The 14568-nt window shown below is 45.5% G+C and overlaps 1 protein-coding gene across 13 annotated transcripts in view; it reads left to right on the plus strand.

Moving 5' to 3' along the window:
- LOC408688 (Down syndrome cell adhesion molecule-like protein Dscam2) overlaps positions 1 to 14568 on the plus strand; it is a 114829-nt gene that overhangs the window by 82725 nt on the left and 17536 nt on the right. For 12 of the 13 annotated variants that reach the window (XM_026446414.1, XM_026446419.1, XM_026446416.1 and 9 more), the window contains 4 exons: positions 2059 to 2308; positions 7834 to 7978; positions 8799 to 9061; positions 10681 to 10842. In XM_026446414.1, coding sequence (XP_026302199.1) covers positions 2059 to 2308; positions 7834 to 7978; positions 8799 to 9061; positions 10681 to 10842 — 820 coding nt within the window. Of the gene's footprint in view, positions 1 to 2058; positions 2309 to 7833; positions 7979 to 8798; positions 9062 to 10680; positions 10843 to 12349; positions 12632 to 14568 lie in introns of all 13 variants that reach the window. The other variant, XM_026446417.1, reaches the window with a different exon arrangement.

The raw sequence follows: 14568 nt of genomic DNA on the forward strand, positions 1-14568 counted from the left end.
GCCGCGAGGAAAGGTGGACGAGGAGGAAGAACGGAGACAAAAGGAACCACGAGGTGCGACTCGTCGACGCCTTCGCGGATTCGCCTTTCTTTTTTTTTTTTTTCCCCCTCCTATCTTTCTCTCCTCACCTCTTCCAGCCAACCTCGTTCGCTCGCCTTTAAAGGCGCCATCCTTGCGCGTCTTATTTCCCATTCCTTCCTCCTCGGCCTGCTTGAATACCGTATCAAAGGATATTTAAACCGGTCTTCGGTTTGAAAGAAAGTTTCCTTTGGGGTCGTGGAACAAAAGAAGCCAAGCGAGAGCCAACTCGTGCGCGCACTCCTTTCTCGACAATATTTAATGGCCGTAGCCTCGATGATGGTCGACTCACTCGGTTCCAGCCGCAATTTTTCCCGATCATTCGTTCCTGTGTTCGATCGCGGAATATGAATATATAAATCTCTCCATACAGAAAAATCCTCCTTTCTCTCTCTCCACGGTGTGCAACGCTCGAATATACGCCGCCGATCTCTTCTTTGTCGCGCGCGAGAGACCGCTTTCGAAATTCATGACCCGAGGGCGGCCGCGTTACTCGGCCCGAAGTGTGCGTTACACGCCCACGCATGCACAGCGCGTACGTACACACGTCTCTCCCTCTTTCCATCCATCCATCTATCTCTCTGTATTGATGTATCGGTGGTAATCAGGGCGCAGAATCGTCCTGGCCGTGTGTATACACGCGCGTGTGTGCTGCGCGTCACTATCCACGCTGGATAAACGAGCCTCTTCAATAATACATAAGACGGATTCCTGGCGAGATCAAAGCCTCGTTTCCTCGATCGGTGATCAATTAAGCGAGACGCAAGACGCGTGCGGAAATGGCAGTAGGTAGGAGGCCATTCGATCCGTCGAATCCGAATTCGATGGTTTACTCCTCTCCCCCCTCCTTTACGTCGACCTCTTTTCCACTCGTTACAGTTAATCCTTCCTTTGCTTTGTCGTTACGTCGATAATGCTCTCTCGTTTATAGCACGATTATTTCCTGATAATTAGACCCGTTATCGAGTTGGAAATATCGGAAAAGGGGATTAATACAGAACGGAGATTAATACGCATGTTCTGGATATTTTAACGCGACAAAAGACACTCGGTTTACTTTCCCTCCCTGCGGTTAAAAGCTTGCATCCAAGAATCCAAGAATTCTTCTCTGAAACCTATTCCTCCGTTTCGTGTTTCTATCGATCATTTCGTTGAATGCGCGACCCGGTTTTGCGGGGAACGAGCGATTCTCGTTAATGATAAATCAGATGGGGGAACTGATCAAAGGGAGATGACCCGGAAGCGATTAAGCTCTTTCGGAAGGATGAAATAGCCAACGGAACATTCGATTTCGGCCCGGTATGCCAGCCCGCACTCGACTGGAATTCGAATTCCCCTGTCGTTGCCTCTAAGCACGTTAGGCGTTTTCTATCGGCGTTCCACCAAACTATTGCGTTGCCCTAACTACTTCTCGTTGCATTATCCTACATATTTCTTTCAACGAGATTTCATTTTTACTTTCCACGAGATCTTTCCCGGATTTCTCAACGCGCCATTTCGACAGGGATCAAAAGGATGCCTTTCGTGGATCGATCAAAGTATTCGCTCGAAATGAAGAAATCGATAAACGCACAGCCTCGAAGGAACAAAGCTCGCTATTATTCCATCTTGTACGCGGAAATATTCGAGCCAACCAATTTTCGCCGATATATCGTTCGTGTGACCACGCATCGTATATAAATCCATGCTCGATGATTCGTTAAGGAGTGCAGAATCGCGCGAGACGTAATACTCTCGTATTGGACGGTCAGCTTTTCGAAATCCTTCCTCAGCTTCGTGTGTGTATGTGTGTATATATATGTGAAAATGGATGTTCGAAGGAACAGCAGCTGTCGTTGGAAGCAGATTCCAGAGGCGGAATCGTGACGCAGGCAACTTTTCCCCGGATATTAAGTTGTAAGGACAGTCGGGATATTAAAAGTGACATTTATTGGGGTACGTGCGCCGGTTAAACGTAACCGGAATCGATAACTGTTGCAGGTGACCGTCGACCTGGGCAAGGACGCGGAATTCCAATGCTCGGTCACCGGCCAGCCAATCCCCGTCATATTCTGGACCAAGGACGGGCTTCCCGTGGGAGAGAGCGCCTCTGGTAGAAGCAAGATCACAGGCAACGACGGATCCACGCTGCGCATTTCCTCGGTCGTGAGGGACGACAAGGGGATGTACCAATGCTTCGCGAAGAACGACTACGAGATGGTCCAAGCGACCGCCGAGTTGCGTCTGGGGGGTGAGTTTTTATTTGTTCCCAATGATTTTCTTATATAGTAAAAGCAAATTAATAGAAAATAGCATTGCATTATTTCTTCGTCAAGAAAAGTGTGAGTTACCTCGTTCACGTGTGTGACCTTACAGAATCATTTCGAGTCGCTACTTGGTCCGAGTGAAAAAAGTCCTCGAGGGTTAATTCTAAACCCTTTCCTGGGTTTCGCCTGTGTTTTTATGAGAACTGGGTGGGTGGATAAGGAAAAGAGGAAAAAGAGGGACGAGAGATCTCGGGGTTGCCGTTAAACGGCGGCCGCTACTGGCGCCAAATTGCCCTCCTCGAAAGTTAAAAATTTAACAGTGGTATATATATCCCGAGTCCGGTTAACAGCTGATACTTTCTTCGCGTTTTAAACCGTTGGCCGGACACTGATAGACGGATCGGTTATATATAACGCCTCGCTTGCGGGTTACACTTGAGCTTCATAGAAGTTTTATAAAAGTTCCGTTTGAAAATAATAAGGCTGAATTAAAGCTATTATCGGACCACAGTTAACGAAGGGTGTTCTCCATTGCGAAACTTTTGTATCATTTTCTTTATTTTTTCCTCTCTCTTTTTCTTTATTTTGGACGGCTTTTCATCGACCATTCGCGAAACCAAGTCCACTGGAACACTATTAAAAGAAAAAGGAAATACGTATTACAATAATCCCGTTTTATCCCGCTTCGCTCTCTTCTTAACCTTCTTTTGGATGGGGGTTAAATATTTTTTAATTAAAATAACGGGAAAGTTGGACTTCTCTCTCGATCGAGGCGAAGAACGAACGTCGAAACTTGGTCCTTGGACGACGATGACAACGGCCGACCCGATATCGAACCGAAAGTATAAAATTCCCCGGACCCTTTAGTTTCGTTCAGAATTTCACCTGGAATTTATATCCAGCCTGGCAACGCGATTCCACGCTTCGTCGCATCCGGCTGCTCTCCCCATTCCTCGACTTATCCAAGGGGGTAGTGTCTTTCTCCGTTCTTACCTTACTCGCGTCTCCCCCGTTCAATAATACCGAATTCTTTCGTTGCTGCGCCGCTTCCTCTCTGCGTCGATTTCTTCTCGTCGTCTCCGCGGTGTGTGGCCCACGCTCGCGTGCGAAACGAGCTCGAAGCTTCGAGAAGGACGACAAGAAAGGCTGAACGAATGGAAGAGGAGGTTAGAAGGCGCGTGAAGGACGAAAAATCGAAGAAGGAAGGACGACGAAACGATGAGAGAGGGAGGGAGGGAAGAAAAACGAGGAGGAAAGGCATGGAGAGGGGGAAGAAGGGAGAAAAAAATGCTTAACGAGGGCGATGCATAATGGAGAAAGGAGAAATCCACTGGCTGGCGTGGCGTGAAATAAATACATGCCATTTGTCTTAGTCACGAGGGTGGGAAGCCGGGCGAGACTGCCGCCAGCTCGTGGAAGTGAAAGAAACGCATCGCCAACCGGCTGAGAGGGATGAGAAGGTTGGTTAAAAGTGTTGGTATCCGCTCGAAATTTCTCGCGTGAAAAAGCAGCGGCGAACGAACTCGTGGCTAGGACGAATGACGCTTCGTGAACCGAATATTCCGACGGTGTCTTTAAATACTATGCGGAGAGTGACACGATTCGTTTCCCTCGAAACGATCGACCATCTTAAGCGCGTGAACGTACTCGACCCCTATTTTTGTCCCGTACGGCTCCGTACGTATATCGCGTGAGCCATTGGCCAACATTTCTCATCGATCGGGTGTCTCGAGTATTCGACGTCTTCGTTTTCAATCCTCTCCCCTCGTGGGAATTCTCTCCCCATTCTCTCTCTCGTTGCCACGAGGTCGTTTCGAGGCGCGTTAAATATATCGTGGAGAAACGAATCAAACAAGAAATATTGGGGTTCGGGGTTGAGAGGGCGGCGCGCGTAATGTTGATTTTTAATTAAAGGAAATGCTTTTGCTTTCGCCCGATTATATAACGGTGACGTTATAATGCGCGGGGAAAGTCGCTTTCGCCGTAACAACTTTGCAATCGACAGACGTCAATTAAACGTCAAAAGCCGGTGAAAAAACTAATAACTTCTCGTTTTAAGTTTCGCCGTGTAATTACTTGCGATCGGTTCGAACCGAGTGTCGCTATTACTACGTTTCTTCGCGTGCATCGAACGATATCCTCGTCGTGCATAGAGAAGGAAGACAGGCGTCCATTTTCCATCCACTCTCCACGCTATTTTTCAGTCGGCCCGTTGCGCGCCGGTGGAAATTTTTAAACGTTGGAATTTTCAGCAGGGTGGAAAACTCGTTCCATTCTCGCCCGGTTAATAACTTTCTCTTTTCTCGCCGATAAGTCACCACCAGTTTATAGGGTCCTTTCGTTCTCACGAACACGCGACATTCTTTTAAATAATCATTCTTCTAAATAATTTATGCATCCATCGTGAAACGTGAATTTGAAAAAAAATAAAAGATTCGAGAATATCTTTTTTCTCACATATGCACTCTATCTCTTTCTCTCTCTTTTTTCTTCGTCTCGATGCGTATCGCTTTGTGTAACTCGAAATAATTGGAAGCGAACTAATCCTCTCGGATAACAAAGGGAAAGAATCAAAGCGGCGAACTTTTGTAACGATGTCGAACAAGTCTTTGAAAAGAGGGAAACAGATGTACGTAGATGTACGTACGCGCAACGTAACGTAGGTAGAACGTTTCCATCCGCTATCGCGTTGTGTGTTTTTTCTTTTTCCTTCCTCTCTCCCTCCCTCTCCTTCTTTCAATTTATTTTGCCGGCGGGAAGAGTGGGGGAAAGGAAGCAGAACGGTTTATGGAAAGTACATATGGCCGGTGAAAAAAGAATTAGAGAGAGAGAGGGGAGGGAATAACCGCCGATTTTGGCGGCAATCCAAATGATTCCGCGAGAAAATTTCGCCGCACGTGAAATTGGGAAATATTTCGTGAGGAATGCCTGCGTTAAATTTTCTCGCCTCCAACAGGACTCGAGAGTACTCGCGAACTCTCGGCGTTGTTTCATTTTTTTTTAAATGAACACGAGAGAGGAGAGGCGCGAATTCCGATCCGATTTCGCGCTTTAATATACCATCGTCCCGTCGCCGTTTTCACAGAAATCGGGGGGAACGGGTACTGGCAAACTTCCATTTTATTTATATCGCTTTAACGCGTTTACAGGGGACGGCAATCACGCCACGGTAAATAATGTCTTCCTGTCGAATTACCCGATCGCAAATCGCGCCGCTCTGGATACGCTCTGTTTCCTATCAACGGGGATTCATTCGCGATTTCCACGCCGCGATCCAGAAAATGAAACACGTCACGATGGAAATCAAGTTATTTTTTTTTAAAATACGAACAATCGTCGTTATTATCACAGAGCGATCGAAAAGTGTACGAGCGCTATAGAATTCGAAAGATTATCCTTGTTGAAATAACGATTTCGAGGATAATCGCGGAAAGAACGATTAATGATTCCATGGTTTCTTAACAATGGCTACGATCGATCGATTCTCTCTACTGCGGCCGTGATATGATCGACTCGTACCACTGTGGCTCTACTCGATCCAAGAATAAAATCTTGATAGAAAGATATTAGAAATTATACGTGCTTTTTTATCGATTTTAAACGGTGCGAGAAGACGATCCAAAATTTCTTTTATCGCTCAACGATACAATCTACCACGAATCGTCGAACCCGTTAAAAATCCCCCTCGAAGAAGAAGAAGTAACAATCCCAAAGCGTGGACGAAAACGAAAAAGACAAAAGTATCCTCTTAACTCGTCCCTGCTCGAATTCTTTCTCCAATAACATTCCCTCTCGGGACCAACGATATCTCGTTCCCCGTGACGTGGAACGTCTTCCAAGTCGATCCTCGATCGCGTGACGCGCGAATGGACCGATATACCCGGGTGCGGGTGGAATTGTCGTTGAAAGTTTTCGATAATCGGGACACACCGGGGTAAAGGGGGGGGAGAGGAAGGTTGAATGACAACGGGCGCGGAGAATAATACGCGGCCGGCAAAATGGGGCGTGGCATCCGGCAATACGGCATCCTGATTTACGCCGTGAGCAAACAGCCGCGCAGCTCTCGGTTATTGTCGGCTCTATAATTTGGGGTTAATTCACTAGGCGGCACTCGAGTTCAGGCGTCAAACCGCAGATCGATAGTACCTGGCCGCGTACAGCTCTTGTCATGTAAATGTTGCGTGCATAATACCCCGCCTTGCGGCGAGCCAGGATCATTTCCACGGAACGTGTGCGCCCACCTCCCCTGCGTGTGCGTGACCCACACCCACACACCCACCTGCAACCACCCAGGTGCAACGCGCCAATATTCCAGCCGGCCGGCCAGCTACCTGCTCGTTAGCTGACCCCGCGCCAATTTCGTACCATCCCTCGTTGCCCCCCTGCAACTTTGAGAGATTCGGATGGGACCGTGGAAGTGGAGAGAGAGAGGAGGAAGGTTATCATCATCGTGATACGTCGAGTGTGTACCTATGCTAAAGTTTCCGTTAGTTTGAACGTTAGAAGGGGTTGGAGTAGAGTGGAGATGTGTGCGTGTAATACGTGCGTCGGAAGGTAGAAGTTTGCGTAGAATAGAATTTGTTATTGTCGAAGGTAGAATCGAAGGCCTCCCGTATGTTTCGAGCCCGTAAACGGGATGATGAATTTATTAGAAATTGCTGTCTAATTCCCGAATACGGTGGTAACAAGCTTTCAATTTTCGCCACCGCGATCAAATCCCCGTGAATAATTTGCATGCATTTAGCTGCTTTACACCGTGTACCTCTTCCTCCTCCTCCTTCTCCTCCTCCTCCACCTCTCTTCCCCCTCCCAACGTGTCCCCAACGTTGAATTATTTCGAAATCTGCCGATTCTATACATCCTGGGCAAATTCCGCAACGATCGATTCGACCAGGTTTGAAATTGAAACACGCTGGTCCGGCGTAAATGTTGCTGGATATGTTATTTAGCTTTCCACCGCGAGCGATCCCGAGCGGGGAAGGGGGAAGAGAGGAGAGGAGAGGAGAGGAATAGGATCGTGTAACCCCTCGTCGAATTACGATTCTCCTCCCTCGCACGGGAAAAGAGGGAGGGAGGGAGGAAAAAAAAATATATCGCGATTTTGCATCGAAATGATCAAATGAACGAACCTGGAATGAAATAACCCAACTGAATTATACGCCGGCATATTTTCCCTTTCTCCCTTTTTTTTGTTATTAATTTTTTTTTATGGTTTTTTTTGTAATTTTTATCTCTCTCTCTTTTTAATTGCAAGCTCGATGAGCGTAGATTCGAAGGTGACGGATTATCTGTAAAAGAGAGAGAGAAAAAAAAAAGAAAGAACGTCACGCGCAAGAAAATTATATTCCACGTTTTCGCTCACCTTTCGACCCGCTTTAACGCCCATTACCGGCGCGGCGGCGGCGGCGGCGGCGTCGTCGTTTGCATAATTATAAAAACTGCTCGTCGACGACGTTCCGCCGTCACGACGATCGAGAAGCGTTTAAAACTTTAATGGTTCGCTCTTCAGACGCGGCGCCGCAGCTTCTGTACAAATTCATCGAGCAGACCATCCAGCCCGGCCCTTCGGTGTCGCTCAAGTGCATCGCCACCGGGAACCCGACGCCGCACTTCTCCTGGACCCTGGACGGTTTCCCTCTTCCGCAGAACGACAGGTAAAATACGGATAACATCGGCTTCGAAAGATTGGAATTATAGAATCGAAGGAGGAACGAAGGGGAAGAAAGTTCATCGAGAGGAAGAAACGATTATCTCCTTCTTCTTCTTCTTTTTCCTCTTTCCTTAAAAATCGATGGATAGTGTGTACACAATTATTTTCGGTTATTAAACCGCGGCTATTACGGTCGACGGGAAATCAGACCGGCTCCCACGTTATAACGCCAGATCCCGTGGGAACCGATACCTCCCTGGGGGCTTCGATTCTCTGAACCAATTGAGAGGAAAATTACCAATCAACCGGGCTCTAGTCTAAAACTTTTTAGACCCGCTCGATTTAGAATGATAGATTTGACGGGATCGCGTCCACGCTATTAATAATGTGTGTATAATAACGCGGCGCCGATCTTTCCTTTCCTTTTCTTCTCTTCTCCGCCGCCCATTTTTGATTTACGACGTTGGACACGATCGACTCGATAACGATTTCGTTATCGACCGATTTTCCATCGCTTTGCCTTTTCGCTTCCCGTTAAACCCGATAATAAAATGCACGTGCTCCTTAATATTTCTATTCATTCTCCCGCATCATGCGAATTTTATTATTCAAACACCTCTCTTAGACGAAAAAGAAGAAGAAGAAAATAGTCGAATTTATAAATATAATTCGTAATTAAGAGGAAAATTGGAGCCGAAAATTGGTGGACGCTCGTCGTTTGAATTCCTTTTTCTCTCTCACTTTCTCTCTCTGTATTCGCGAAACGAGGAAACAACACGCAAGCGTAACATTTACATAAGCCCCCCGCAAATGCGTGTCCGCAGGTTTATGATTGGGCAGTATGTGACGGTGCACGGGGACGTGATATCGCACGTGAACATCAGCGTGGTTCACGTGGAGGACGGAGGGGAGTACCGGTGCACAGCGGCGAACCGGATGGCGAAGGTACACCATTCGGCTCGTCTCAACATTTACGGCCTGCCCCACGTACGCCCGATGGGGAACTACGCCGCTGTGGCCGGCGAGACCACCGTCATCAAATGTCCGGTCGCTGGTTTCCCAATAGCGAGCATCACTTGGGAGAAAGGTCAGTGTCCTCGTTTCCCCGTGTAACCGTGAATGTTTTAACGGGCTCGTCGATGGTTAAACGGTGTGTAACGTTGATTTTTAAACTCGTTCGTTTATTCGACTCCGATGCAACCGAAGTCTTTTTTTTTTTTTTTTTAATATTCGATTGAAAGTGATATTTTCTCGAATTTTTCGATTCTCGGTTTATGTGAGAATTTGGTAACAACAATATTAACTCGTCGATCTTGGAAAGTTTTGAATTTGTAAAAAAAAAGGAAGAAAAAGTTTTCTGCAAAACTTTTATTCCTTCTTGACTGACGATTGTCGACGTAGTTTGAAGTTTTATCGTATCAAATTATCGCGGAAGGGAAACGCTTTTATTATTAAATTTTGTATAATACGAAAAAAATGAGGAAACTGTAATTAACGAGCAAATGTAATTGTTCTTTTTTAACGTTATCTTCGTCGGATGCGACAAAATTTCGGGAGAATTAATAAGCAACGTTCGTCGCGAAGAACACGCACTCACTTCATGTGTCACGAATGTATAACGAATGTGTTAAATACAATTTACAAATATAATTTTCGGTTATTATTTTATCCGACGTTGGAAATTGCCGATATTATTAAACAAAACAAAAAAAAAAACGGAGGAGACACTCTACATTTCCAAAACAATTCTCTGTACATTTCCATCCCTTTCTAAATTTCAGATTGATTTTACAGCTGGTTGATCCGCGAAAAAACAAAAAAGAAATAATAATTTTTCTCTCCGTCATTTTCACGCTCGCGTAACTGGGAGATCGAAAATACTCATCTTAAACTTTTTCATCGTGGTTACTATTTCGCCAAGTTACACTATTTCGAGGTCGTCCGTGTTTCCGTGGCGCGGAAAATAAAGATTAAAGCGGGAATTGAAATGTTCGCGACGCATAAAGAGCCCGTAAATAAGTTACCGCCCCGCGTCCAGCGTTTCCCTCTCCCCTTCCTCCCACGTAAATCCGCCCGGCAAGGAGACGAATGAAATTTCGAGAGAAACTGAAAGTACCGCCGGTTTTTCGACCGGTTTAAATGAACTTTTTGCCGCTGGTAGTATCCCAGGGGCGGGAAAGGGAAGAAGGGGAGAAAGACGAGGAGGGAGGAGAGTTTTATACCGTAGGAAACTCTCTAGGATTCCCCGATTCGAACGACGACCAAGTTCGAGCGTTTCTTTTCCGGTAATGATGAACCGAACTCGTGCAAAAGTTTCAAACGTTCCCTCCCGGATAACTTTCTCCCTTTTTACGCCCGATCTAGCGTGACGTCGCGCGCGCAACACATCCCCAATAACACTTTCGAACTCGTTTCCTACGTGGAAGAAAAAGTAACGTATCGAACAGTCGATCTCTCGATCTCTCTTCGCGTGGAGAGATATTCGAGAGGATTCATCAAGCTTAACGTTTAATACTCGTTAATAATTGCAACGTTTATTTTCTTACCTACGAAAGTTACTTGTAACTTTATGATATTTCGCGAAAATCGAACGAGAGGAAGGAATAATAACAACGTGGGTGGCGCGTGTTCGCGTTTCTATTCCGAGAATCGGTTCGCTCGGTCGAAAATTGGAGTGTTGAGAGAAGGTTTTCTCGCTACCTACAGACGGGAAGGTGTTACCGACGAGTCGACGTCAGGAAGTGTTCCCGAACGGTACGCTGGTGCTGCATCACGTCGACAGAAGCACCGATCACGGCGCATACACGTGCACGGCGAAGAACAAACAAGGTCGCTCCGACTCTCAGACGGTCCACATCGAAGTGAAAGGTAAAGTTTCTTCTTCTTCTTTTTCTTAAAGAGAAAAAAGGAAAATGTTACCATCCTGATGATGATTCCATCCGCTTGAATTTGAAATAACAACGTTGCACGCCGTGTCGTGCGAAGCCGATCCTCTCAGGATCTCATCTTGACACAGAGGAGATTTGCGATACGTGACGACGGCCGCCGTCTTGTAATCGCGAGCCGACTCGTGCGAGACGCAACGATGTCTTCGCGGGAATAAATCGTTCGTGTGTGACAAACGTTTCGTTTCTGGAAGAAGAACGCGGTTATAATTGTCCCCGATGGGGACGTTTCCCCCTCGTTTGAAATAACGATTTGAACGAAATTTTTATTCGTAGAGTTTATAAAAGAAATTTCGACTTTTTTATATAAGTTCCATTTGTTAATTCTACGAATGAATGAAATATTGGGATATTTTGGAGAACACGTGTATCGAGTCTCGTTTTACATTCCGATCGATTTTTATCTTGCACGAAATTTCAAAAGCTTCGTCGCGATACGTAAATTAAAATTGCAGCATCGAAGGAAATTCTATCCGGCTCGTTTTTCCTATCGCGAGTGATAACCTCGTCGCTCGTATCGTTTTACAAATATGGAATATATATTTTTCGTTTGATGTTATATTATAACATATATATATGAATAATTCGTTTGGAATTATCAAGGCGTTGTGCACCGTTGTTGGTTCCAATTAAAGCAAAAAATAACGATGTTAATGGTAAAAATTGCTTAATCAATTTATTCGTATATCCAGCTGTAGCAACGAATATGTAGCAGTCGATAATATTGTAATATTTTTTTTTTCTTTTTTTTTTTTTTCTTTCTTTTTTGGATCAATAACGGTTTCAGATCGACGACTTTTCCGCAGCGATCACGTTGACCCGTTTTCACAGGTTCAGGACACGCGTGGAACGTGTCGTGAATTTTTACAGAGATAAAAAGAAAAGGGACTGTGTGTGGAACCGCCTCTAGATACGATTCTACGTATATAATCAGTCTCAGTTGCGATCATATCGTTCGAGAAGGATGATAATACGTGTTGACGAAAAGAACGAATATCGTTTCGCCCAGAGGACAGAACGAATTGAAAAACGCGTTGTTCGCGTCGAATCGTGGAAAAGAAAGGATCGAAAAAAAAGGAAAAGTACGCGTCGAGGAGGCGTCGAACGAATAACGATCTGTTCGTTCACCTCTTTTGTCTCCTTTCAATCGCGTTCTTCGCGTTTACGTGTTTTCCATCTTTTTTTAAGAGGAAAAAGAAAAAAAAAGAAAAGAATCGAAAAGGGAAAAATAAGAGAAAAAAGGGGAAAGAATTCTTCCTCTTCTAACAATTTCCCCTTCGTTAGAATCCATCTCACGACGAAATTCAAAATAAAAAAAATATATATATATACATCTATATACATATATAAAGGAGAGCAAATTGAGAAAATGATTCGTTGCGGGCTGTGTGTTGAAGTAAAAATGTGTCGTGATCTCCTGTAATTTTCAGTACCGCCTAAAATCGATCCGTTTAGCTTTCCTGCCAATATACAAGAAGGCGCGCGGGTGCACGTGGTGTGCGTGGTCAGCGAGGGCGATTCACCGTTGAAGATCACCTGGCTGAAGGATGGCAGGCCATTGAATTCCACGGAGACGACCACCCATCATATCGGCGAATACGATCTCACGTTGATGATACAGAGCGCGACCACGGCCCATAATGGCAACTATACGTGCGTGGCGAGCAACGATGCCGCCGAAACGTCTCGCACGGCATCCCTGTTGGTCCACGGTACGCTGGAACGGCCACGGAAATCGATTCCCCTCGATCCGACGACACTCTCTTCTTCTTCTTTTCTTCTTCTTCTTCTTCTTCTTTCTCTTCTTCTTTTTTTATTTCAATATATCGCGCGAAATTTTCACACCTTTCAAACGCCTCTTCGCCATCGATGATTACGATGACACCGAGATTCGAGTCTCTGTTTCGATTAAAAATTAACAATATATATATTGGTTAATATAAGTTGGGTCACCGTGATGATGGGAAGAGGCATATTCGGACGAGTACAATATCATCGGTGATTGAAAAGTTCATGGATGACGCGAAGCGCGGCGAAGCGTTTTCCGCTCGTCAACTTTTCACCAGCCGCGCGAACCATTCACCAAAAACCTTCTCTCTACGAATCTCCTTTTCTCTCTTTCTCTCTCTCTTTCACGCATCTCTATCTCTACACGGTCACCAATTTCAGCCACGATCGTCTCTTATTTCCAATGCCCCCCTCCCCAATCCCGACAACTCGGTTAGGAAATTTTCGTTCGGTTCACGGCCTGTCTTCCATTTAAAACAGTGAACGAATAGGCCGACGTATGATTTCACGCTCTATTTTCCTTCGTTTTCTCTTGGAGCCCGCGCTTTTTTCGCGACCTCTCCGCTCTATTTATCCATCTCTCTCCTCCCCTTCCTCCCCGAGCAGCCAGGATAAATTCCGCGATTGCCGTTGACGAGGGGATAGCGGAATGGCTATTTCTCGTGAAACAGCCGCGAGAAAAAACGAAGGAAAAAAGGCGCGTCGTCGATATTAATCGTCACGCGGCACTCGACGAGAGGCGGAACCTCTCGACCGGTTGGAAACTCCCGATGTAAAGCACGCAAGATCAATCGTTGCCACTCTTCATCCTCCGGGCGAGGATTCTGCCTCTCCCTTTTTTTTTTCTTTTTTGCCCCTCCTCCTCCCCTTTTTCTTTCCATTCTCTCTCTCTCTCTCTCTCTCTCTCTTCTCCCTCGTCGCTGCTCTTTTCACGCTCGTTCGCGTAACACACGCGAGCCGTGTTCCTTCCTCGCTCGAGCTTTTTTCCTCTCGTTTTCGTCGTCTGTCGACGGGGAGGCGATGGGGTAGTCGGCATTAAAATCCGCTACCACCACCATCATCGTCCTTGGAATTCTCTCCTCCAGACGAACGAATCAGTGGAAGCGGAGAACGAAATTGTTGGGCCGACGTACGAAACGAACGGCCTAAGGGTGATTTTAACGCGTCATTCCTGCAATCACCGAAGCCGAAACACCATCCTCCGTATTGCGCGTACGTATATCCCTGTGCGTGCACCGATTGTCGCTCTAAATCATCCTACGATCTTTTCTCCCCTTCTTTCCTTCTTTTTTTTCCTATTTTCTTTTTTTTTTTTTTGGTAAGATGTATTATTAAGAGTCCGCTGTATACAATATGGTTGCATATAGTCGGAATCTTTTTCGTGCTAATACTCGAAACGAAATGGAAGATAAAAAGTTTGCAGTTTTATCCCAAGTGAAAAAGTGTATCTGCGTTACACGAGCAGTGTTTGTATCGTACACGTGTTTTCGTATCGAATCTGACTAAATCCTTTTCCCAAAGAATGACACCGATATCGCGATTCCTAGCGAAACATCGAAACACAGTCCTCAAACACAGCTTACAGCCCCGAACAATTCGAGCAATTTTTCGAGAGAGGAAAAAAAAGAAACGAGAGGAATAATTCTCTTGTTTTGGTTTTGTTTTCTTTTCTTTTCCTTCTCTCTTTTTTTTTTTTATTTCGAACCATTAAAACGCGTATAAGGTAAATCACAAAATCGTCGATCTGTTACAATTCGGGACAATCGTTGGCCGTGTTTATCGTCAAACATACATAAATTCGTTTTGTTTGTACGTTTATCGAACTGTCGCGTTTCTCGGTTGATATTCACATACATACTGT

This window comes from Apis mellifera, linkage group LG2 (assembly GCF_003254395.2).
Source record: "Apis mellifera strain DH4 linkage group LG2, Amel_HAv3.1, whole genome shotgun sequence".
NCBI lineage: Eukaryota > Metazoa > Arthropoda > Insecta > Hymenoptera > Apidae > Apis > Apis mellifera.